At 37.2% G+C, this 23,558-nt stretch overlaps 1 protein-coding gene and 1 pseudogene across 3 annotated transcripts in view; both read left to right on the top strand.

Annotated features, from left to right (window-relative positions):
• The window catches only part of UBAP1 (ubiquitin associated protein 1), a 58,110-nt gene that overhangs the window by 31,780 nt on the left and 2,772 nt on the right, over positions 1 to 23,558 (top strand). For 2 of the 3 annotated variants that reach the window (XM_016130334.2, XM_016130335.2), the window contains exons 2-4: positions 1,782 to 1,822; positions 12,491 to 12,615; positions 17,209 to 18,141. In XM_016130334.2, coding sequence (XP_015985820.1) covers positions 1,789 to 1,822; positions 12,491 to 12,615; positions 17,209 to 18,141 — 1,092 coding nt within the window. In that variant the 5' untranslated portion in view covers positions 1,782 to 1,788. Of the gene's footprint in view, positions 1 to 1,781; positions 1,823 to 10,107; positions 12,616 to 17,208; positions 18,142 to 23,558 lie in introns of those variants that run through there. The other variant, XM_016130333.2, reaches the window with a different exon arrangement.
• LOC118600583 lies at positions 2,381 to 2,499 on the top strand (annotated as a pseudogene).

Genomic DNA, 23,558 nt, shown 5'->3' with positions numbered 1-23,558 from the left:
TAAAATGTACATTTCAGTGGCTTTTAGTATATTAAGTTGTGCAGTCATCACCATAGTCACTTTTATTTTATTATTTATTATTATTTATGCCTACAGCACCTCGTCTTCCTAGGCAGTCTCCCATCCAAGTACTAACCAGGCCTGACCCTGCTTAGCTTCCGAGATTCAGACATCAGCGCTTCCGAGATTCAGACATCAGCGCTTCCGAGATTCAGACATCAGGCTTGTTCAGGGGGCATGGCCATAGACCATGGACCATGGCTCCACTGGAGCACAAACCCAGGACCTTCTGCGTGTAAAGCAGACGTGCTAGCTGCAACACTATGGAACCACATCCCACAGTCACTTTTAGAGCATTTTCTCACCCCAAAAAGAAACCCTGCAGCTTTAGCCATAATCTTCCCATTCCCCTGAGTTAATTTTTTTATATGATGCCAAAGTATAGATCAAGGTTTGTTATTTTTTGCATATAAAAGTCTGGCACTATTTGTTGAAGACTGTCCTTTCCCCTTTGAATTGCCTTTGCACCTTTGTTGAAAATCAGTTGACTATATGAGTATGGGTCTGTTTCTGGACTGTTTTGTTGGACTATGTAATATCCTTCACCATTTCCACGCTGTCTTAGTTATTGTAGCTTAATAGTAAGTCTTGAAGTTATTAGGTGGTAAGTGCTCCAGTTTTGTTCTTTTTCAAAATTGTTTTTGGCTATTCTGTTTCCTTTGCCTTTCCATCTAAATTTTAAAATCAGCATGTCAGTAGGGAGAGGGTGAAGTGGATAAAGGGGGTCAAATATATGGTAGTTGAAGGAAACTGGACTTTGGGTGGTAAACACACAATAGAATATACAGATGTCAAATTATAATGTGTACCTGAAAATTATATAATTGTATTAACCAATATTACCCCCAGTAAACTTAATAAAAAAAAAAATCAGCATATCAAATTTTTAAAAACAATCCCGTGCAGATATCAATTCTGTTTTAAGTAATTTTCACAAAATAGTTCAATATACTCACTTTGTTTTTTAAACTTTCAGTGGAAAATAGATCATTTTTCGTGCGATGCCTTGCAGTATACTGTAATACAGGCTCATAGATACCATACCATAAATTCATATAGTTAACCCTAATTTTTTTCCTGCTTATGTATTAGGTAAGTTAAAGGTTTACACACCATATCAAGGGAGATAAACTTTACATTGAAGAGCTCAGATTATTTGTGCAAGAGAAGACTTTGTATTAGGACTGAAATTGCAAAAATAGTATTAAGCTAGATGTGTGGTTTCATGGGTTCCCCCTTAATTTTTTTGAATTTTATACAAAATTAAAACAGTGCAGAAGGTTGTATGTCATTCATTCCCCACTTCAGAAATTTCAGTGTGAAAAGTTGTCAGTAAAAGGTCTAGATTTGCATAACTGAATAAAATGGGATATTTTTCTTAATTGATTATTGACGTATGTGTATCTTATATCAGGAAGATAAGTGCTTAGTTAATTTTTTCCTTTTGATAGTTTGCGTGTAAATTGGTCAGTGGCTACAATAGTTGTCTAATTTTTTTTTTAATGTGAAATTTTGGAAATGTTTAATTTTTATCTAGAAAACTCATTTCTTCCCCTTTTTGCTTTCTTTTTTGAGACTTTGGGATTGGGAAGTGTGAGGACTATGTCAGTCCTGATACCTTTTAGTCTTCTGGTTTCTTTATTATAGTTTCAGTTTTCTTGTAATGATTTATTATCCCCTCAAGGCATTATGAGCCTAAGAAATATTTCTTTATTTTTCAGGTTCTAAATGGCTTCTAAGAAGTTAGGTGCAGATTTTCATGGTAAGTAGACTGTTAGCTATATCATGCATAAATTACACTTTAAGTTATGATTCGATCAGAGAATTTGAAATCACTTAACATTGTTTAGGTGCCCCTTTTTGCCCTTTTTGTTTGCTTAAATGAGCAGCTCGAGAAAAATAAAGTTGTAGAACAATGTACAATAACCATAGAGAGACTTCAGATAATTTTAATATCGAAGCAGTTCTTCAAATGGGTAGAGTCTCTCTGTGATTATTGTACTTGCAACTACCAGAGATGGTTAGGGAGCCTGTCTTTTTTCTTGTACTTTAGCAGTATTTTGAAGTAGTCATGATTCCCTTTCTTATTCCCTGGTCATAGTTCTTCTTCATCTCAGGTATGAAAAATTCTAAACCTTTAGTTAATAATGTTTTGGTTTAGTTCCCCCTCTCCTATGAAAATAAGTAATATACTGCAAATAAGCCATGATCAGTAGATCAGTATATTACAGAGTTATCAGTAGTAGTAATTACAATTTTGCCTTAGAGACTAATAGTTTATCTTTTTCTAAGATACGACCTTCCAAAATAGAATACATTAGTCTACAGCCATGCTACCCTAAACAAGCCTGATCCCATATGATCTCGGAAGCTAAGCAGGGTCAGGCCTGGTTAGTACTTGGATGTGAGACCACCTAGCAAGACCAGGTGCTGCAGGTGTAAAAAATAAAAAATAAAGGATTGTAAACTAACAAATTCCTTGCAATCTGTGAGGTCAACCAAGGGTTGCCTCACCTAAAAAAAAATAGACTACATTGAAAAACTTTATTATCTGCTTTTGGGAGGAATGGAAATGCCTAAGAAGTTATAATTAGACCCTCTTTTTCATACAGAGGAAGATAAGAATTAAACACCAGACATATACAAACAACACAATTATTTTAAAAGCGGTTTTAAAAGTGATCTTCCATTTAAAAATTATGTCATTGTAAGAATGATTTGCTAGACTGCTCGGTAACATGTCTTGGTCTGCTCTTCTGATCTACAAATGGTTGCTTGATAATAATAAACAGTCAAGGTGATGCAGCAGTCACTGTGGTTTTAACTTGCTTATGTATTTTATACAACAGCTTTAATATTTGAATCACGATTGTGCTTACTTATATTATTTGCATATGTTTTGTTAAATCCTTTGGAGTTAAGTCATTCGAACTCTGGTATTTGCGTTCCGTATAACAGGTCAGGCATCAGATCTTCCAAGTAAGTTATATCCTGTATTTAAGGATTATTACAGGGCTCTCTCAAAGCACAATAATGTGCTACCTAACAGTGCTTTGGTTAATAACAGACTCAATATAGGACAGTGGTCCCATAAAATTTTAGTGGAGCTGAAAAATTCCTATCACCTAGTGATGTCATAGCTGTCATAACATCATAACACAACAATGCCTTACTTGTGTTTGTGGTAATGCTAGTGTAAACCTGCACTGCTAACTGTGTAAAAGTATATGTACTATACCAATTATGTACAATACATAATACTTGGTAATAATAGTAAATGACTGTGTTACTGGTTTATGTATTTACTGTTCTATGCTTTTTATTATTTTAGAATGTACTTTCTATGTATATAAAAAAAAGTTTGCTGTCACACACTATACTACGTAACACCAGCAGCCTCATGCATTTCATGCTTCCTTCATCTCTTGATTGCATCATTTTCTCTTGTGCTTAATTTAATCTCATTTTGCTTATCATGGCCCCTAAGCATACAAAAATCCACTGCTAATGTTACCAGAAAAGGCCACACTGAGTGATTGATCCGGAAATGAAATTAAAAGTGATCAAGGACTACAAAGGTGAAAAATTAGTGATAGTTATTTCTTGCCAGTCAGGCATTTTCCATTCCACTATAGCTACAAACTTGAAGAATAAGAACAAAGTGACAGAAGTTGTTTAAGTATCTGCTTTATTGAAGGGAACAAGACTAACAAAAATTTGAGAAAGGCCTTTATGAGATGTGGAGAAACTTCTAATGACTTGGATTTAAGACCAGCTATATAAGTGTATTCCTCTCAGCACAAAGCAAAAAGTTGGTGATGTTGAAATAAAAGACTAGACCTGACTATGGTGTTAAACTTACTTACTGCTGGCTCTAGGTGGTTTAAACAATTCAAGAATCGTTATTCATCACATAATGTGAAAGTGAGTATGAGTCTTTTGTGAGTGCTGGTATGAAGGCAGCTGAAGTATTTTTGGAAATTAGATGTGTTGATTGTGGGGGAAAATTACTTGCCAGAGCAAATATTTAATATGGACGAAACCACCCTATTCTGGAAACAAATGCCTGAAAGGACTTTCATCTATTAAGGAGGCCAACTCAATGGGCGGTTTCAAGGCTTTCAAGGACAGGACAGCAGTCTTACTTAGGGGCAGTGTTGCAGGCTACAAATTGGAAAACCCTTTGCGATATGGCAGGGTGAGAACCCCAGGGCCTTCAAGCGTATGAGTAAGCATACACTGCCAGTGAGTGTACTGCAGGAGCAGTAAGGTCATGGGTGACCAATTTCTCTTTGGAGATCCCCTCCTGGATTGCTATGCCAGTGAAATGGAGAACTACTTTTTAGAGAATAAATATACCTTTGAAGATTTTGCTTATTGTCAGTAATGTTCTTAGACATCCTCTTTATTGGTGATCTTCATCCCAAAATCAAAGTGGTATTTCTTTCCCCGAACACTACTCTTTGATCCAAACAGTGGATCAAAGACTTATACCAGCTTTTAAGGCCTACTACCTGAGGAAAACCTTTGTCCAGACTATTGCTGCAGCTGAAGAAGACATAATGCAGTTCTGGAAGGATTACATCCTTGTTTGGGCTTAGGGTGATATCACCAAGTGTATGAATGGCATCTGGAAGAAGACAGTCAAGAGATTCATCTATGACCTAAAAGGATTTGCTAAGAATGGGGAGGTTGCAAAAATCAACGAGGCTGTGGTTGAGATGGCAAATAACTTGAATCTGGGTGTGGACGAGGACACTGAGGAACTCCAGAAAGTAGTTCCTCAGGAATTGACTAATGAGTTGTTGGAACTGGAATAGGAACGCATAACTGAAAAAGAGGCAAGAGAAAGGGAAACTGCAGGAGAAGAACAAGAACCACCAGGAAAATTCGCAGTGAAGGGTTTAGCAAAAGCTTTTGCACACCTCAACAAGCACTTTAAAAAGTTTGAAAACATGGACTTCAAAACTGCATGGTTTTCATTAATAGGAATATTTCTGATGTATTATCTGTTCACAAGCAAATCTGTGATGGAAAAAAAACAAATCAAGCAATCTACCATGGACATATTTCTGAAAAGAGTGACACATTCTCAAGAAGAGACCGAGGCAGGTCCTTCAAGAGGTATTGCACAAGAAGGCATTGCAATCATAGGAGAGGACAGCTCCATGAGTATTACTGCCCCTGAAGACCTTCCGGTGGGACAAAATGTGGAAATGGAGTACAGTGGGATGGATGCTCTTGATGACTCTGTGTAGGCCTAGTCTAATTGTGTGTCTTGGTTTTTAACAAAAATGTTTAAAAAGTAAAATAAATTTTTAAATAGAGAAAAGCTTATAGAATAAGGTTATAAAGAAAATATTTTTGTACAGCTGGTTTAAGCCAGGTGTTATAACAGAGTTGTAAAGTTAAAAAAGTTAAGTGAAAAAGTTATAGTAAGCTAAGGTTAATATTGAAGAAATAAAAATTTTTAAACAAATTTAGTGTAGCCTAAGTGTACTGTGTTTATAAAGTCTACAGTAGTATAGTAATGTCCTAGGCCTTTGTACTCACTCAGAACTCACTAACTCACCCAGAGCATCTTTCAGTCCATTAAGCTCCATTCATATTAAGTACCCTGTACGTGTGTACTATTTTCTATATTTTATGCCATATTTTTATTGTACCTTTTCTGTGTTCCGATATTTTTAGATAGACAAATACTTACCATTGTATTACAGTTGCCTACAATATTTAGTACAGTAACATGCTGCACAGGTTTGTAGCCTAGGAGTAATGTACCACCATCTAGCCTAGTTATGTATTGGGCTATAGCATCTAGGTTTTTGTTTATTTTTTAAATTTAATTTAATTTTTCCCCCTCTTTTAATTGCCCCCCCCCCATCCATGACCTATGGATTTTGCTATTTCCCCTTGAAATGGATCTCTGAAGGCATGGCGTCTCCTCCCACATGCTCAGGGTGTGCACCCGGGGCCTGGCGCATCCGGGGTATAGTTCGTGGCTCCACCTGGGTCGCAGACTCAGGACCTTCTGCGTGTAAAGTAGATGTGCTAACCACTATACTATGGAGCCATCCCTATTTTATTTTATTTTTTTTAACGCCTACAGCACCTATTCTTCCCAGGTGGTCTCCCATCCAAGTACTAACCAGGCCAACCCTGCTTAGCCCAACCCTGCTTAGCTTCCGAGATCAAACGAGACAGGACACGTTCAGGGTAGCCATGCATCTAGAGTTTTGTAAGTGCACTCTTTGATGTTCATACAGCAATGAAAACACCTCGTGATGCATTTCTCAGAATGTATCCCTGTCATTAAGCCACCCACGACTGTATTCATACATTAGTAAGAGAGGCAGATCTGAATTTACCTCTGCATCACTTTTTCAGGGCAAAAAAGAGGATAGAGCCAAAGTTAGAGGAAGGGCCTAGGGGAAAAAAATAGCAAAAATGAAAAATTTAAGCTCGTTATCTTATTTCAAAAGGAAAACTTTCTATATTGAATCTTTTGGAACTCCTTTTTTGATTGGAGCGAAAATAAATTGGACCCCAGTTTGAGTTCTAGCTAAACAATTTAGAGAGGAGATTATAATTCTGAAGTTATCTGATCAATAAAGACCTTTTTAGAACTTCCTCTATCTCCTTATATTCCTAACCAAAATTTTCTTTATTAAATGAAACTTTCTACCTGAGCAAAATTTGAGAAAAAGATTTTCTCTTTTTTTGGCTTCATTTGCTTTAATTTCCTGAGCTCCCACTTGAGTTTCAGTGGTTTTCATTGGGTTTTTAGAGTAAAGACTCTAATTTGTAGATATTATGTAGTGTAAGAAATAGAAATTAAAGGGAATAATTGGAGACTATTTAATAGGCAATCTTGTAGGGGCATTTAGTGTAGGAAATCAAGTTCAGCCTGTCCTTATAAGGCTGAAATTAGAAAGCCAGGAATCTAAGGCTACTACTCCCTCCATCTCTCAGGAAGCTAAATAACCTTTTCTCACTGCTTTTCTCTGCATATGTGCTCCATTTTTATCCTTCTGTTATATAGACTGCTGGCTTGGCCTACTTGTGTAGAGTGCATGGGGCTAAAAATGGCCACCCAAGTTATGGTGCTTCTTGCTATTTGATCTTTCAGCTTAAGTGACCAGCATCATATAGCTAGGGTTTTTCTGTCTTTTTGGTCAAGGGAGTATCTGATTGGCACAGCCTGCCTTATGAGCCTATGAATTAGTTTCCCTTAAATTAGATATTCTCTGACTGGTCCATTGAGGGTTAGTGTGTGTGTGTGTTTGTCTAAGTCTTCTAGGACTTCTAGGAGTATGGACAAGGAGATGACGACTGCTCTCATGACTAGATATGAAATTGCTTTTTTCTCTAAATATTTGGGCCAACTAGACCTTGTGCTGTGCTGTCTTATGACGTGTACTTGATTTACTTTCAAGTTTATTCTTTCCAACTGAAGTTGAATATCTTCCACTGTTGTTAATAAATACATATCCCTAAATAACAGAATGAGAAAAAAACGCAGTCACTTCTCAGAGATTTTTAAAAGTATTATCCTTATATAAATTTCAAACCATTGGCTCAGTTTAAACCAGGCCTCGTTGGATCTTGGTGCTTCAAAATGTCAATCCTCTTTAATTTTTAACTTCTTTTCCACTGTTTCATCTAAGTAAAAAATTATTTTTCAGAAGTGACTTTTAAAGGATTTTTAAAAATCAACAAATAAATTACTCTTTTAATATCTGGAAAAATGCTATGAGATTCTAATTTAGGAAAACATGTTCCTATAATTGGACTTGATAAAACTAAACTCCCTCCTTTGGCAAGCCAAGCTATCCTATTTATAATCATTTAGCTAACTTCTAGAGAGGTTCATTTTGCCCTTGGTTTAATTTCTACTAAGATATTGAAATATTTTTTCCTGCTGAGTGATAGGAAAAGGTATATTATAGAAAATATTTCAAATGTTGATACTTTATAAGTGCTTTACAGTGTAATGTAGAGAAGTTGGCCATCATTTAATCATAGTTCTCCTGTATGTGATATATTGCCCCCTTTTAAGATTTCTCATTATCTTTTGTTTTCAGCGTTTTGGTTGTGATATGCCTTGGTCTGATTTTTTATGTGTTTATCCTTCTTGGAGTTAGCTTGGATCTGTGGTTCGATGTTTGTTTATTTTTTTAAATCACTTTTGGGATATTTGCAGCCACTATCTCTTACCACATTTCTTTTGTTCCATTGTCTTTTATCCTTTTGAAACTCTAATCACATATACATTAGGTTGTTTGATAGTGTTCCAGAGATCTCTTAAGGCTCTGTTCCATTTTTTTTCTTTTTGTGTTTCAATTCAGTTAATTTAATTTTATTTTTTTACCTAACTTTAAGTTCTCTGATTTTTCTGCTGAGTATTGTCTTCTGATTAATGCATAGCCTGGCTTATGAACTATCAAAATTTTCTGAGACTGCATTTTTCATTTCTACCATTTCTAGTTGTCTCTTTATATTTCCATCTCTGTTGAAATTCCCCCTGTTCACATTGTTCACCTTTTTCATTAGATCTTTTAACATATTTATTATAGCTATTTTGAAACTCTCCAATAATTCCAGTATCTTGGTCATCCCTGGATTTGGATCTGATAAGTGGTTCTTCTCTTGATGATGAATCTTGTTTCTTTGATTGAATGCCAGACATTGTATATTAAAAAGCTCATTTTGTAAGTTATCTGACTTGTTTTGTTGTTAGGGTGTGATTAACATTTTCTTGCTACTTCACATCTTATAGCAGATCTCTGTGTAATTGTGTATGCATGTGTCCATCTAGCTATGACTTTATGTTACCTGATATAGGCTTTAAGATAGTGATACCTAATCTTGGAATTGTAGTTTTTCACCTAAAGTTTGATCTGTTCTTTTTCAAATACCTCAGTTTGAATCTTCAATTTGAATTAACAGTAAAACCTGAATTAAGCATAATTGATTTGCTACTTTCTGTTAGGAATTATTCCCCCACGTGGAATTGTACCCCGCTTCCTTTTTTTTTTTTTCCTGGAAAAACAGGCAGGTCACAAGATCATAAGCACATGCAGCCTGGTCTCTTCCACTGTGGCCTAATGTAAGCGATGTGCAGAACCTGACATCAAAAACAGCCACAATCATCAGAGATGTGCTGTATTTTTCTAAATTGAACTTAGGAAAATGGGCTCAGACATTTTAGAAAGATTTTCAGTAATAAAGACTAAAACTAGAAGGTATTTGGGGTGAGCCAGGAAATTGTTAGCCACAATGCCTAATTCTCTGTTCCATGTGGTTAATTGTGTTTTTATTGAGTCTATTTGAAAAATAAAATATATTGAGAAATTGCTGTGTTTAAGTAGATATTCTGATATACTGGATAAAATGAGTAGCTCCTAAGGCACATAGTTGGTTATATTTGCAAAAAAAAAAAAAAAAGTCTTTTAATCTTCACAGCATGATTAAGTACTTATGGTAGTCTTTGTCCATTATTCAAAAGGTTGATTTTGTGGTTGCCATCTCTTTAAATGCCTTTTGCTCTTTGTCCGTACCCCCTCCTCCCAATAATCACAAAACTTCTCAATCTTTTTTTAGCAAAATTTAAAGAACTAATGGAAGGTTAGGGGATGTGCTAAATCACTTTGGCATTGGCTTTGATAGTGAAATGAAATTACTTTTTAAAGCAGATCCCTGTAATTGGTTCTATTGACGGGAAACAGCAGTTGTTTAAAGGGGATTCTACTTGCTCTTGTCTGTCCTTAAGTCAGGGCCTGGTTGCATTTATAAACTATAAAGTCATCAGTGTATACAGCATTGTTATAGTTTCCTAACTGAAATATAGGCAAGGAAATTGAACACTTTTTTGAGAGATATTCTCATTTGGCTCAGATATCTCAAGTATAGTACTTTTTGTAGAGAATTTTTTCCTCCCAACTTCTCATTACCAATCATAAATAGAACTGATTAAGAAATTTTGGTAGTATTATTGTGAATAAATTTTCTTATATACTCATATGCTTGTGTTACTATTAATAGGATTTTTTGTAATGTGTGTGTATCGAATAACTTTGAATGTATACTTCAAATTTTCTTAAAAGACTTAATTTTGTGATTGTTAACATGATTGTATTCTTTTCAGTGCTTCTTAGTAAATGCTAATTTTAGCTTTGTTACCAGTTAATCAGCCAAAATTAGAATCTATAACTTTCAGTAACATTTGAATAACACCCATTTTCATAGAAGACAGATAAAAATTCTTTAAAATTAAAAAGAACTTTGCTTTTAATCTCTATAACAAACCATTTATAACTGAGAAAATTTTAGTGTTGTAACCAACACTTAGTTTCGTTGGCAAGCTGTGATGGTATCTGATACTTTTTTTTTTCCTTTGGCACCTAGTAGATTTTTGTGACTTTGTTCACAATCTTAGAAATGTGTTTGTATTTTGAGTAAGTACTGTATTAAAACATTTTCATTGCTAGCCTTGCCATTTTAGGTAAACCATTTTTAATTTTAGTAAATATTGAATGTGCATTAACGTGGAGGTGAGAGTTAAATACAGAAGTATAAGACCATGTCTTCTTTATTTGTTGTTTACTTAGCAAATCTCATCTGCCAGACATGATGCTAACTTGAGAAATGTAGATATGAAATATGTATCTCTTATTAAGGAACACTCAAAGTTTTGCTCAGTCTCTAGAGGGGAATATAAAGAAACAAACTATTAACAGTACAGAATGGTAAGACCTGAGGCATGGTATGAACTAGGTGTCTTAAGACTGAAAAGGGAGTTCTTAAGCTCATTCTTAAAGGACTAGAAATTATTAAACAAGTAAATAAGAGTGGGAATTTGACAGCTATTGCCAGCGGAGAAAACAGCACTTAAAAGGTATGATCAACTTCGAAAGTTTCTAGAGTGTTAATTATTATAGTTATGTCTCAGAAAAATTATTTAATTGAACACAGTTATGGATTTAATTTGCTAGCCAAATGAGAAATAGTTAAAATGTTTGTTTTTTTGGCTAGAAGTTATATGGAAAAGAGAGACTGCCTATCCCCAAGAGTGGGACCAGGGGCCTTTTTCCCGATGGAGGGTTTTGGGTATATCAGAGCAATACCTACATCAGGAGTGGGAATGATAAGATTACAAATATATCTTATCCTTGATAAGTCTTAAATCTATAGAGTTTTTAGAAAGGATCGAAGTCATATTCACAAAAGAGGTATAATTCTAATTGTTTTATTCTGTCTGCGAGCGCTCAAGAAAATAACACTAGTGTTAGGCCCAGAGCAGACCTCTCTGACCTGCTAATATTCAAAAAGCAAAATTCATTTTATCTACTATTTCATTGTCTGTGAAGGTTCTGTCAGTAAGTTAGCCCCAGACCTGGTCCAGAAAAGAAACCATGGTCCAGTGTGGAGTATATAGCTAGTGACAGTTTATAGACAAGAGCCACTTCTCATTTTGTTTGACCTTGTAAATTGGTGATGATGATGTCTTGGTCTTTCTCTGTTATTCAGCTATGATAGGCAGAGACCCTTTAGAGAGTTAAAGCAGTTAAGTAGTAGTGTCTCCTGGTGATCCTATTCTGACTCCTATGGTCTTATTTGATTTTTTCATAAGTGCTGTGCTTCTTAAATATTTGCGCATCCGCTCCAGAATGTAGTCTTAAAAACAATCTAGAGTATTTCTTTGTATTAATTAAAAAGTGATCCTTACTAAAGTGGAAAAATTCTAATCAAGGAAGTTCTTTTGTGGAGAGTCTGTCATCAATTCATAAGTATTTACTAAATGCCTAATATGTGCCAGGCAGTGCTGTAGGTCTTGAGACTATGTCAGTGAATAAAATAGCCTTAAATACTTGCCCACAAGGAGCTTACATTCCATTGGGAAAGACAGACAACATGTATAATTAAAGTGAATTTATAATATGTTAGAAGGTAATAAGTGCTATAGGGGAAATGATCAATAACATAGGAGTGTTGTGGTAAGCTTTGGGGTAGTAATTTTAAATAGGGTGGTCTGGGTAAGCCTCACTGAGAAAGCAACATTAGAGCAAAGACTAGAGGGAGGCAAAGGAATGGAGTAAGTCACTTGAATATCTGAGGAAAGAACATACCAGAGAGAGGGAGCAGCCAGTGCAGAATTTTTGATGTGGGTTTGACCCAGTTGTGGCTGAGGAACAGAGAATCACTGTGACTTAATGCAGTGAGCCAGTAGGCGACTATTAAGAGTTGAGGGCAGAGAGGCCTTTTAAGGCTAGGATCAAGTAGGATTTCTACCTTAGAGATCTAGGGTCAGAAAGAACCCTATAACTTCTTGTCTTAGGAGAGCATAAATTAATGGTGTATCCTAGACATAAGCTTATAGTAAAACAAATAAGGTTTTTGCTGATATTTTCTACTTTATTTTTGATTATAGGGACTTTCAGTTACCTCGATGATGTCCCATTTAAGATAGGAGACAAATTCAAAACACCAGCTAAAGTTGGTCTACCTATTGGCTTCTCCTTGCCTGATTGTTTGCAGGTTGTCAGAGAAGTACAGGTAAGTGGTGATTTTTAGTTAAAGTTTAGTCTATTTAAAAATTTAAAGAGTAAGAATTTGATGTATAATGAAAAAGAAAAAAACTATCTCTTATTTGTATTTCTTATAGCTGTTATTGCTTCATTGTCAAACGCACATGTTTATATATCTGTTATGACTTTGTGTAATCTGTTAGATTGTGTACTCCTGCGATTCTATGCCTTGTCTGAAACAAATCCCCATTTGCCCGTCTGACTTGCTTATTCACCTATTTTCCTTTTCTCTGTTAATATCTTCATTATCTTCTTGGTCACTCCAGTTAGGTAATATTTTGCTCTCTGCCATGTCTCCTCTTTGCGATCTAGTTCATTCTTACCTTATTTTTTTACTTGAGCTATTGCAATAGCCTCTCATTGGTTTCTCTGATTATAGCCTTTTCCTTCTATTTTCATATTGTTTCTAGAATAATATTCCTAAATTAAATTAAAAATTTTCAAATTTCTCTGTTCAAAAATTTAGTGATTCACCAATCTTTATTGAATCAAGTCTAGACATAAGATTTAGTTAAAACTAAACAAAACAATCTCTTAGCTCATCATATCCTCCATGTTCCCTCTAAACCATGTTACTAGCAATTGTCGAGCATACTGTATGGTACCTGTCTATACCGATTTTTTCTCATGTTATCTGCACTTGGAATATTTTTCTCTTTCTCACCATACTAAAAGCTGTTACTCTTTTAGACTGTGCTGAAATTTCATCTCAAATGCTTTCTCATCTTTAAAGCTCAGTTATATATAAATACATATAGAATTACTTTTTGAAGGCAGCATACAGCCCTATGTTATATGAATTCCTTTCTTCCTTCAGTACACGTCTATTGAATGCTGCTTTTTGAGCGGTGCTCTTCTAGGCTGAGGATAGAGATAAATGCCTTAATCACTGTCCTCAAGTTGCTTATACTTTAGAGGAGTCACGTGGAAAACAGAAAAGTACACTGTTCACTCAAATACTTCTTCTCGTGACTTAAGATTTTTTAAAATATACCTTCCAGCAAAGTTGTTTTGTTTCTGGAGGATTCACTAAGGCATCACCATGTTACTCTAAAAAGTATTCTTTGTTATACCTTCCAGTCTATATGTAGTGAGTAATCATAGTGGGAATATTGCAGTTATATCTTTTTAAAATAATAGTGTTATTGAGATATAATTCACATACCATAAAATTCACCCTTTTAAGTGATTTTTCGTGTGTTCAGAGTTGTATAACCATCATTGCTATCTAATTCCAGAACATTTTCATCACCCTAAAAAGAAACCCAGTGCCCATTAACAGTTACTCCCTATTTTTCCCTCTCCCCTAGCCCCTGGCAAACAGTAAAACTACTTTCTGTCTCTGTAAATTTGCCTATTTTGGACATATATAAATGGAATAATGCAACATATTGCCTTTTGTGACTGGCTTATTCATTAGCATAATGTTTTCAAAGTTTATCCATGTCCTATGAATGAAGTATTAGTACTTCATTTTTATGGCTGAATAATGTTTCATTGTATTGATAATACCATGTTTTGTTTATTCATTAGTTGATGGACATTTTGATGGTTTCTACTTCTTGACTATTCGGAATAATTTTTATACAGGTTTTTGTGTGGACATATACTGTCAGTTTTCTTGAATATATATACCCAGGAGTGGAATTGCTGGGTCATATGGTAATTATATTTAATATTTCGAGGAACTGTCAGACTGATTTCCAAAGTTGCTGCGCTATTTAATCCCACCCGTACTCCGTGAGGGATCCAGTTTCTCCACTTCATCGCCAGCCCTTGTTATTGAATATCTTTTTGGTTATATATGTATATCCTTGTCAGGTGTCTCTTACTGTGATTTTGATGTACATTTCCCTAATTACTAATGGTATTCAGTATCTTATATATTTTTGAATACTGAATTGCTATTCCTTTTGTGTATGGAGACTTTACTGAGCCAGAAAACAGATTTTCCTTATAAAGTTTTACCTTGTTTGCCTAGTGATTTTTTTTTTTTGACAACAACAAATATTCAGTAAACACCCCTTGTGTGCAGGATACTATTAGCAATATGATTGAAAAACACATCCATCATCTTTAATTAGTTCTCATATTATTCACCACTTCACTGATCCATTAGAAAATTTGTTCCGAATGCTGGAAATTTTCTGTTTATTTGATCAGTGCCCACTGTACTTATAGTATTCACTAATAATGAGAGATCAAGGCTCTGAGTTCTGTTCCCTGTGTAGGCCAGTTGGATAATTTTTGTTTTCTAATTGCAGATTAGCCATAAACTTTGACTGTCTAGGTACTTCCTGGGGGATTTGGCTGTGATATTAGTTCTGGACTCCTCCCTATCCAGAGAAGAGTCAGACCTAGAGCTATAGACCAGGAGACCCCAGTCCCCAGACCACAGACCTATATAGGTCTGTGACTGTTAGGGATTGGACTGCACAGCAGGAGGTCAATGGTAGGAGGGACCAAAGCTTCATCTATATTTGCAGCTGCTTCCAGTGCTAGCATCACCACCTCAGGCATTAGATTCTCATAGATGCACCTGTCCCTGGTGCTAGAGGAGTTGGGGACCACTGTCATAGACAACTAGCTTGAAGCTTCTTATGTCTGTCATATCTGCCGTTGCTTGGTAGTACAAACTCGAATTTTCAGCTGAAAATTAATCAGTGAGTCAGTAGAAAAACATACATAACCCTTGCACCCTGAGTCCAGAAAGCTTTTATTGAATGTGGTGGTGGTAGCTACAGTAATGGGAAGTGGCCCTTAGTGTCACGATTTAAAGTGGATTCTGATGTCATTCATTCGTGGACTGAAATCGCCATATAATAGCTGTGTAATCTTGGACAGATCGCTTAAACTCTCCAAGCCTCCATTTCTTCTCTGTAAAATGGGGATAATTAGCTTTTCAAGTTGTTATAAGGATTAAATAAAATAATGCATTTATAATGCTTACCCTGGTTCCTGGTATTCCATAAATGTTTTTGCTGTTATTATTTATTATTGTACACTCAAACCATATTCTTATTTTTTCACTGTGATATTTCTGCCCCCCCCCCCATGTTCTAAGTATTCTACATTACTTTGGTAATTAAAAAAACAAAAGCTCAGTATAGCTTTTATAAAAAAAGGAAAGAAATTTCCAATTATTCTTGGGAGTAAAACTTCAGAGACCTGTGTTTCTAGGTGTCAGGAACTTGGTTATGGCCTTAGTTTTTGGTGGAGGAAACCAGTTGCCAAATTGGATTTCTTCCACAAGCAGCAGCCAAAGTGCTCTTCTCTCACTCTGCTCACTCACTCTGCTGCTAGATGTCTTTCTGGGGCCCAGAAGCAGGCCCGAGGATGAAAGGAACTTGACATATGCATTTCCAGGCTTCTCTTGTGTTGTTTAAAACCAAAATGCACGGAAATTACCAGAGGTACTTTATTATGTTTAAAACTCCTGCAAGGTAGGCCTATTTCTTCTCCTTTCCCTCTCTTTTTGATTCTTAATGTGTCTCCAACCTTGAACGTGCACACAGACATTGTTTAGCTTTGGTGCTTTAGAGTGACCAGCAAAGGCTTTGTTTTCTCCTGTTGCTAGGTGAATTTCTTTTTATATTATAAGTGTATTTTTTTTCAAGTGTGCAAATGAAATTTTTGTAAATTGAGCCATGCGTTAAGGTATTATTAAGGAACCATGAAGTCAATCCTTGTGCAGTTTACACTGTAAAATATTAATTTGAATATGTCTAGATTTTTTCATAAGCAGTTTTCCTGCATTTAGAGTACAGTCTGTTCATTATAATTTGATAATGACTTAAGAAGCATAGATTCTATAGTCAGACTGCCCGGGTTCAGATCCAGGCTCTACCACTTATTAGTTTTTGTTACCTTGAGCATAGCCCTAATAAAGCAAGGATAACAATAGTACCTACTTTAAAGGGTTGTTGAGAAAATCTAGAGACTTTAATACATAAACTGCACTTAGTTAGAATCATGCATGTACCTTGTAAGTGTTTTTTAAATGTTAAGTGCTATTATTATTGAGCACAGGATCTATTAAGGGCATTGTGTTAGATAATAGAGACCTTAAGAGGGCCTAAAGCTCAGTTTGCTGCCCATAAGAGGCTTATGATATTGTTGGGGAAGTGTTTAGAGAAAGGTTAAAGTTACATGTGGTCACATGCTCAGCATCAAATTGTATAGGCAAATACTTTATAAGAGTTCAGAGGAAGGAAAGGGCCATCCAGAAAGCTTCATAGAGGAGGTGGCTGAGCTCTGAGTCATCAGTGAAGAATTTAGGAAGGGAAATAGTCTGAAGGAAGAGAAACAAGGGTAATGGCAAGGTAATATTTGTCCTGGTGCATAGGATCAGAGGTGGGGGAGCTCTTTCTAGTTAATTTCTAGAAAAGCTAGGAGTGTAGTTTCATTCCTATAAGATTAAGAAGCCTTAGTCTTACTGAGTGGGGATCATCTAGTTCACCTTGTGTTTAGTGGGGAAGTGAATTGGGTAGGAGAATTACATTGAGGAGGGGCAGCCACCCTGAGTTCGTTCACACCTCCTTTCTTTGCGATATCTTTACAGTATGATTTCTCCTTGGAAAAGAAAACCGTTGAGTGGGCTGAAGACATTAAGAAAATCCAAGAAGCCCAGCGGGAAGAGCTTAAGGCTGAGGAAGCAGAAGCTAAAGTGAATTCTAAGAGTGGCCCGGAGGGCGATAGAAAAATGAGCTTCTCCAAGACTCACTGTACAGCCACAATGCCACCTCCTATTAACCCGATCCTTGCCAGCTTACAGCACAACAGCATCCTCACCCCAACTCGGGTCAGCAGCAGTGCCACGAAACAGAAAGTTCTCAGCCCACCCCACACAAAGGCAGATTTCAATCCTGCTGACTTCGAGTGTGAAGAAGACCCATTTGATAATCTGGAGTTAAAAACTATTGATGAGAAGGAAGAGTTGAGAAACATTTTGGTAGGAACCACTGGACCTATTGTGGCTCAGTTATTGGACAATAACTTGCCTAGAGGAGGCTCTGGGTCTGTGTTACAGGATGAAGAGGTCCTAGCATCCCTGGAGCGGGCAACACTAGATTTCAAGCCTCTTCACAAACCCAATGGCTTTATAACCTTACCACAGTTGGGCAACTGTGAAAAGATGTCGCTGTCTTCCAAAGTGTCCCTTCCCCCCATCCCTGCAGTAAGCAATATCAAGTCTCTGTCATTCCCCAAACTTGACTCTGATGACAGCAATCAGAAAACAGCCAAGCTGGCAAGCACTTTCCATAGCACATCCTGCCTCCGCAATGGCACGTTCCAGAATTCCCTAAAGCCTTCCACCCAAAGCAGTGCCAGTGAGCTCAATGGGCATCATACTCTTGGGCTTTCAGCTTTGAACTTGGACACTGGCACAGAGGTGCCAACCCTGAATCCTTCTGATATGATCTCCCAGATGCCTTCCCTCTCTGTCTTGTCTATGTGCACAGAAGAATCATCACCTCCAAATACAGGTCCCACGGTAAGCCTTTTAAATCCCCTTAAATTAAAACTCTGAAGACTTCTAAATTCGACCAAATTGACCTTGCTTATATATGTAGTTCTAGTTTTCCTGAGGATAAGGATTATTAGCTGTGTACTTACTGTGAATATGTGGGCTTGTTCCTCTCTGCATCTCTTGGTCTTTTTTTTTTTTTTAAAGATCACATATGTCATGTGAATGGTATTTTCCTGCCTAATCAATTTTATTTCTGTGCCGCATGTCTTGTGTTTGCATTTTTTAAAGACTTTCTTTGTACTTTTAAACTATTACCTTTCTTCATGTTTTTTAAAGGTTGCTTTGTACTCCTGCTTTCCTCCATTTCATTCTGCCTTGAAGTTTGGTTCTTGTGTGTACCATGTTTCAGATAATTTGAGGTTATGTTTCTTCAGACTGGGTGGTGCCTTAGTAACTGAGAGTAATTTGTATTGGAAGTCCAAGCGAAAGGTAGAAATTCATCACTTTTAAACCTGCAGGTTTTAATTCTAATATTACCTTTTTTTTTCCTGCTCACTACTGTGAATTGTAACGTTTTCTCCAAAGGTAGGGAGAGGGAAAGGTAGGAATTCAGATTTAGAGTTGAGTATGGGTTGATAAAAAATGTTGCAGCTTGTGTCTTGAAAATCTGATTTTGTCACACACAAAAATTTCCATATTCAGTAAGGTTACTTTGTCACAGAGTGTATAGGCTTAGGTCTTGATGTGGTTGTTTCAGCAGCACAGAACGATACATTGTTATACTCTAGGATAGAAATCATAGAAGTCCAAGGATCTTGTTACACCAGTCCACAGATTTTTTAAATGATGGTATATCAAAGACAGTATTTAGAGCCAGAAAGGAGCCTGATTGTATTGGTGGGACATCTATCAGAGACCATAACAAGCCTGCTATTAGTTGGTAGAAAGATGAGTCTTGGCCTGCTTACAGCGAGTGTAAGGTCCCAGCAATAGTATTTTTGGTAAATAAGTGTCTGTCAGTGCTTCCTTTGTCAGAGAGCTAACTGCTGCATGTAAACTTCCACAGACCTTGGCTCAGATAAACTCAGTAGAGTGTGTAACACTTCTATTGTTACCTCCTAGGAATGGGCTTTATCTTAATTCTTCCTGGTTCATTGTTGGGCTGTGGTCAGCAGGATACTCCATCATGATGACTCATTGTATGTTTTAGAGAAATTAAAAGCGCTCTGGGAAAGATTAGAGATCCTCAGCCAGCAGTGCCCCACCCCACCCCCACCCCGCCACCCTGCCCAGTCCCTGCCCTTTTAAAGGTACAGTAACAACTTAGATGAACTAATGGCAGAGGTCTTTCTCAAACCAGAACACTAATCATTCTTTGACCCACCTGATTGTGGAGTTTCTTTTGGACCCATCTGTTTCAGGGTGGGAGGGAGCCTGTTTCTTGTTAGCTCGAGGACTTGTTGCCTTCAAGGAGCAGATATAAACAGAGCTGGAGTTACAGTGTTCTTTTAAGGAAGTCATGACACTTTAAGGAGCAAAGCCTGGTTTCCATTCTGGTCCCCTATCTCACTGTGAGTCTTTGAACCCCACAGTGAGAACTTTACCCTGTGAGAGAAGTTCTTCTCTCCAGGGTAGTTAGTGACTTGAAGCCAGGGTGGGGATGAAGAGTGGTGGTGGTCAACCAGGCTATAAACATCCTTCATTTAGGAACTCCCTGGGAACTATTCCTGGAATTTGGTTCTTGTTGGCTATATTAGGGCCAATGTTGGCCCAATGTTTGGGTCTTATTTTTCAGATTTAGATTTAACATTTTACTGTTTATATTAAACTAATCTACAAGTTGGGAAATCCATGGGATCATCTTGAGAGGAACAGTCTTACAGTGTGCCCTTATTCTGAATCCAGCATAAAACTCCCTGACCTAACCCTAGTCAGTGTCTCTTCTCACTTTCCCCCAGCCATTCAGGGTCCTTGCTCTGCTCACAGGTTAATAGGCTCCTGCCATCATTGGGTCTTTCTCCAGGTGTGGATACATTGCTTCCTCTTTCATAGATATTTCAACAAAATATTCCTGCCTTTTCTTTTATACTTCTGAGTTCTCAGTTTACTAATTGTGATTAGTAAGCATAAGAGTGCCGGTTTGCTTTTGAATTGTATTTTAAATCATTTTTGACATATAGAATGTCTTCACTTTTAGGTGTTTGAATCAAATGATCATTTCTTATATTCTCCGTCTCTAGATTTTAAAAATGAACTTATTTTTATCAAAGTAATACAAGTACATTTAAATGAAAATGAGTAGTATTTAAAAGGCTTATATTGAAAAACAGTAGCTCCCTGTCTCACCTCTCCCCAACTCCAGTTTTACTTCCTGTTAGTACTTTTAACTCTAAGCTATTTCTGCTCGAAATTATCTCTGTTTCTAAATAAAATGCTTATATTGTTTTTTTAAATTTATCAATTTTAGACAGTTTTATACTTCCTGTCATATAGTAGCTGAAGATTTACCTCTTACAGTAGCCCCTCCATCTTCTCCCACATCTTCTATCATATTTATATCACAAATTTTGGGTAAGTTAATATTATTGTTCATATTATTATGATTGGGTATTTATTGCCACTTTGATAGTATACTGTGATTTTTTTTTTGCAGCTTTTTTCCTCATAAACTGATCCATATAAATTTTTTGCATAGTTTCTTTGTATCTATTTCTAATTTTATTCAAATGCTCCAAAAGACCTGTCAAATATTCAGAAGTGTTTTAACTTTTACCATCATGTGTGGATAATAGTTTGGCTAGATCAGATTCCTGAGTCGAAGATTATTTCCCTTTAAGAATTTTCAAGACATTGCTCTCTTTTAGAAAACAAAAACAAACTTTTTTTTTATTGAAGTATAAGTGCCAGTGATTTCTAAGATTCCTTATTCCGGCACCATTCTGAGTCATCCCCACCCTGCTGCCAAACTTCATTTAAATTTATCAATTTTAGACAGTTTTATACTTCCTGTCATATAGTAGCTGAAGATTTACCTCTTCATTTATGGAGTTTTGAATTTTACCAATGATGGCCTTTTGTTCATTGTGCTAAACTCTCCTGGATCCTTTCAAACTAAGGCTCAGGCTCAATTTTAAAATATGGGATTGGGGAGGGCAGGGGGGGGTCTTTGATATTTTTTCTGTTGTTTTTCTGGAATTCCTATAAGCTGGATGTTGGATCTTAACTGTTCTAATTTGCTATCTTTTTAAATTTTCTGTCTCTTCGTTTTACTTTCTGGAATATACCCTTGACTGTCTTATAGCTTTTTAAAAAATCTCACAAACTTTTAAGTAAAAATTTTACTTTATCATATTTTAAATTTCCAAGTGCTTTGTGTGTTCCTTTCTTTGGTTTGGTATCTCATGTTGGTGGCTTGGCCTTCTATTCACATTTAAGAATGAGGCACTAAAATGAAAACTATCAAAAGAGGGGAATGTGTTTTGGGGATTGCTTGCTGATCATTAAGCTTCACTATACATTGAAGGTTAGTTGTCTCTGAGGGGAACTCTGCAAAATGTCAACATGTAAAGGTCTTTGGGGCTATTATAGTTTCTCCAGAAAATTCTGCTTAAGGGCTAAGGAAGTTTTAGTAAAGTTGTTATAGACTTTTACTTAATCCCCATTTTGGTTCCTGCATCTCTCTCTGCTGTAACACTGTGCCTGGTATCTTTAATCTTTTTAGGTGTCTGGTTCACATTTTCTGGAGACTAAACTTTCTGCCTTCTGCAGAGGGAAAGGTGTTGCCTGAGGATTTTACTACTTTGATCACTGATTTTGTGCCCTTGCCCTGTCCCATCTGGACTTTGTGCTTCCAAACACTGAACCCCTCTCAAAAAAGTCTTGAGGGGCTGGTGGACTGACTCTCCTGTTTCACAGTTATAATTACATTTCTTCCAATAGCACCACGCCTCCATTAGCATTCCGTATTATAAAATTTCATCAAAATATATTGTCCACTGCTGTTACCTCTTTCAACTTTAAAGATTAATACAGTTTTCATCGTTTTATTATCATTTTAGTGGGTTTTGGGGAGGGAGTGTCAGTTTGCTGTGTTAAATTCTCCTTTTGAATTCCTAATAGACCTATATTTAATCAACAACTGTTAAACAGGGCCTTTTATTTGCCAGGCCCCCAAGATTCAGAAGTGCATGTGATATGGTAACTAACCTCTAAGAGCTCACATTAACATACTGTATCAGCAGTGTAACCAAAAAGCTATTTGGCTGTTGGTATTCTTAAGCCCAGGTAGAGCCTGCCCCTGAGAGACAGACACATAATCCTGAGGCCTGCAGAGTGATCAGATTGGTGTGATCCAGTCTCCTTGCCCCGCTGTAACTCCTGTAACCTAATGACTGAGCCCTGTGACTGGGCTGCCAGGAGTGTGCTGTGAGTGAGATGGTTATGTAGAAAGAATGGGTTTTGAGACCTGTAGTCTTCTTGGCTTTTCTCAGCTGACTTTGAGGAGAGCATCTGGTTTTGAACATGTTTCTAGGACAGCAAGCTCCCTGGCTCCTAACTCCACCCCACCACCACCAAAAAAAAGGGGGGGGGGTGGGAATAAGGAAAATTATGTTGAAACATTTTTCCTGGTTCTTAGGAGCTGGGCCGAGCTGTAAAACAGCTTGTGACCTTATTCCCATGGTAGTTTGGTCCTTTGGCCTGGGAGTGTGCTGCCTGCATGCCTTGGGCCTGAGTCATTACCAGAAGTGATGGGAGAAGTTAATCATGAGACTTCACCAGTCAGAGTGGAGTCAGTAAGGCTGGGTGGCAGGGAGCAGGCTGCCCGTGGACAGTGCAGTAGAGGCAGGGCCCTGTACTTAAGGGAGGGTTTCAGTCCTGGCTCTGTAGGACAGCAGCTGTAGCAGGGAATCGAAGTACAGTGCATGGTGTAGGGCCTAGGTCAAATAAATGCCTTCAAAGCTCTGGGGCCCTGAGCTGGCCATGTGTGCGAACCACGCTTACAGTCTCTGCCCAGCCCAGTGATAGAAGTGAGGATAGACACATTGTTGGGAGAGTTGGTGTTTGAGGTGAATGATCCCTTCAGGACTCTGAGATGTAATAGTGTAAGAAAGGGATACTTGAAGCTATGGAGAGGAATCATAGCAGCCAGCTTGGGCTTCAGTCCTATGGGCAGTCTTAGAACTTCTCCAGCTCAAACCCAGAGGATTTGAGCATGGACAATCACGTGGCTCTTGTGGTGCTTTCTCATTCTTCAAGGTGAGCTAAGAGCAGAGGACTCACATTGCAGGTGTCTTTCCTACTTTTCCCTCCCTCACCTGGAGCTCCCCTACTCCTCTTCATTCCTCTTCAGGATGTCTGGCCAGCAGCCTGGCCCTTTCTTTCAGGCTGACTGCTTGACTAGGGGTTTGATTGTCAGATGGTAAGCCCCTGGACTGGGCCAC

The sequence above is a fragment of the Rousettus aegyptiacus genome, unplaced genomic scaffold (assembly GCF_014176215.1).
Source record: "Rousettus aegyptiacus isolate mRouAeg1 unplaced genomic scaffold, mRouAeg1.p scaffold_m13_p_3, whole genome shotgun sequence".
NCBI classification, from domain to species: Eukaryota; Metazoa; Chordata; class Mammalia; order Chiroptera; family Pteropodidae; genus Rousettus; species Rousettus aegyptiacus.
Note: the sequence above shows the minus strand (reverse complement) of the source record. Positions and strands in the feature narration are given on the sequence as shown.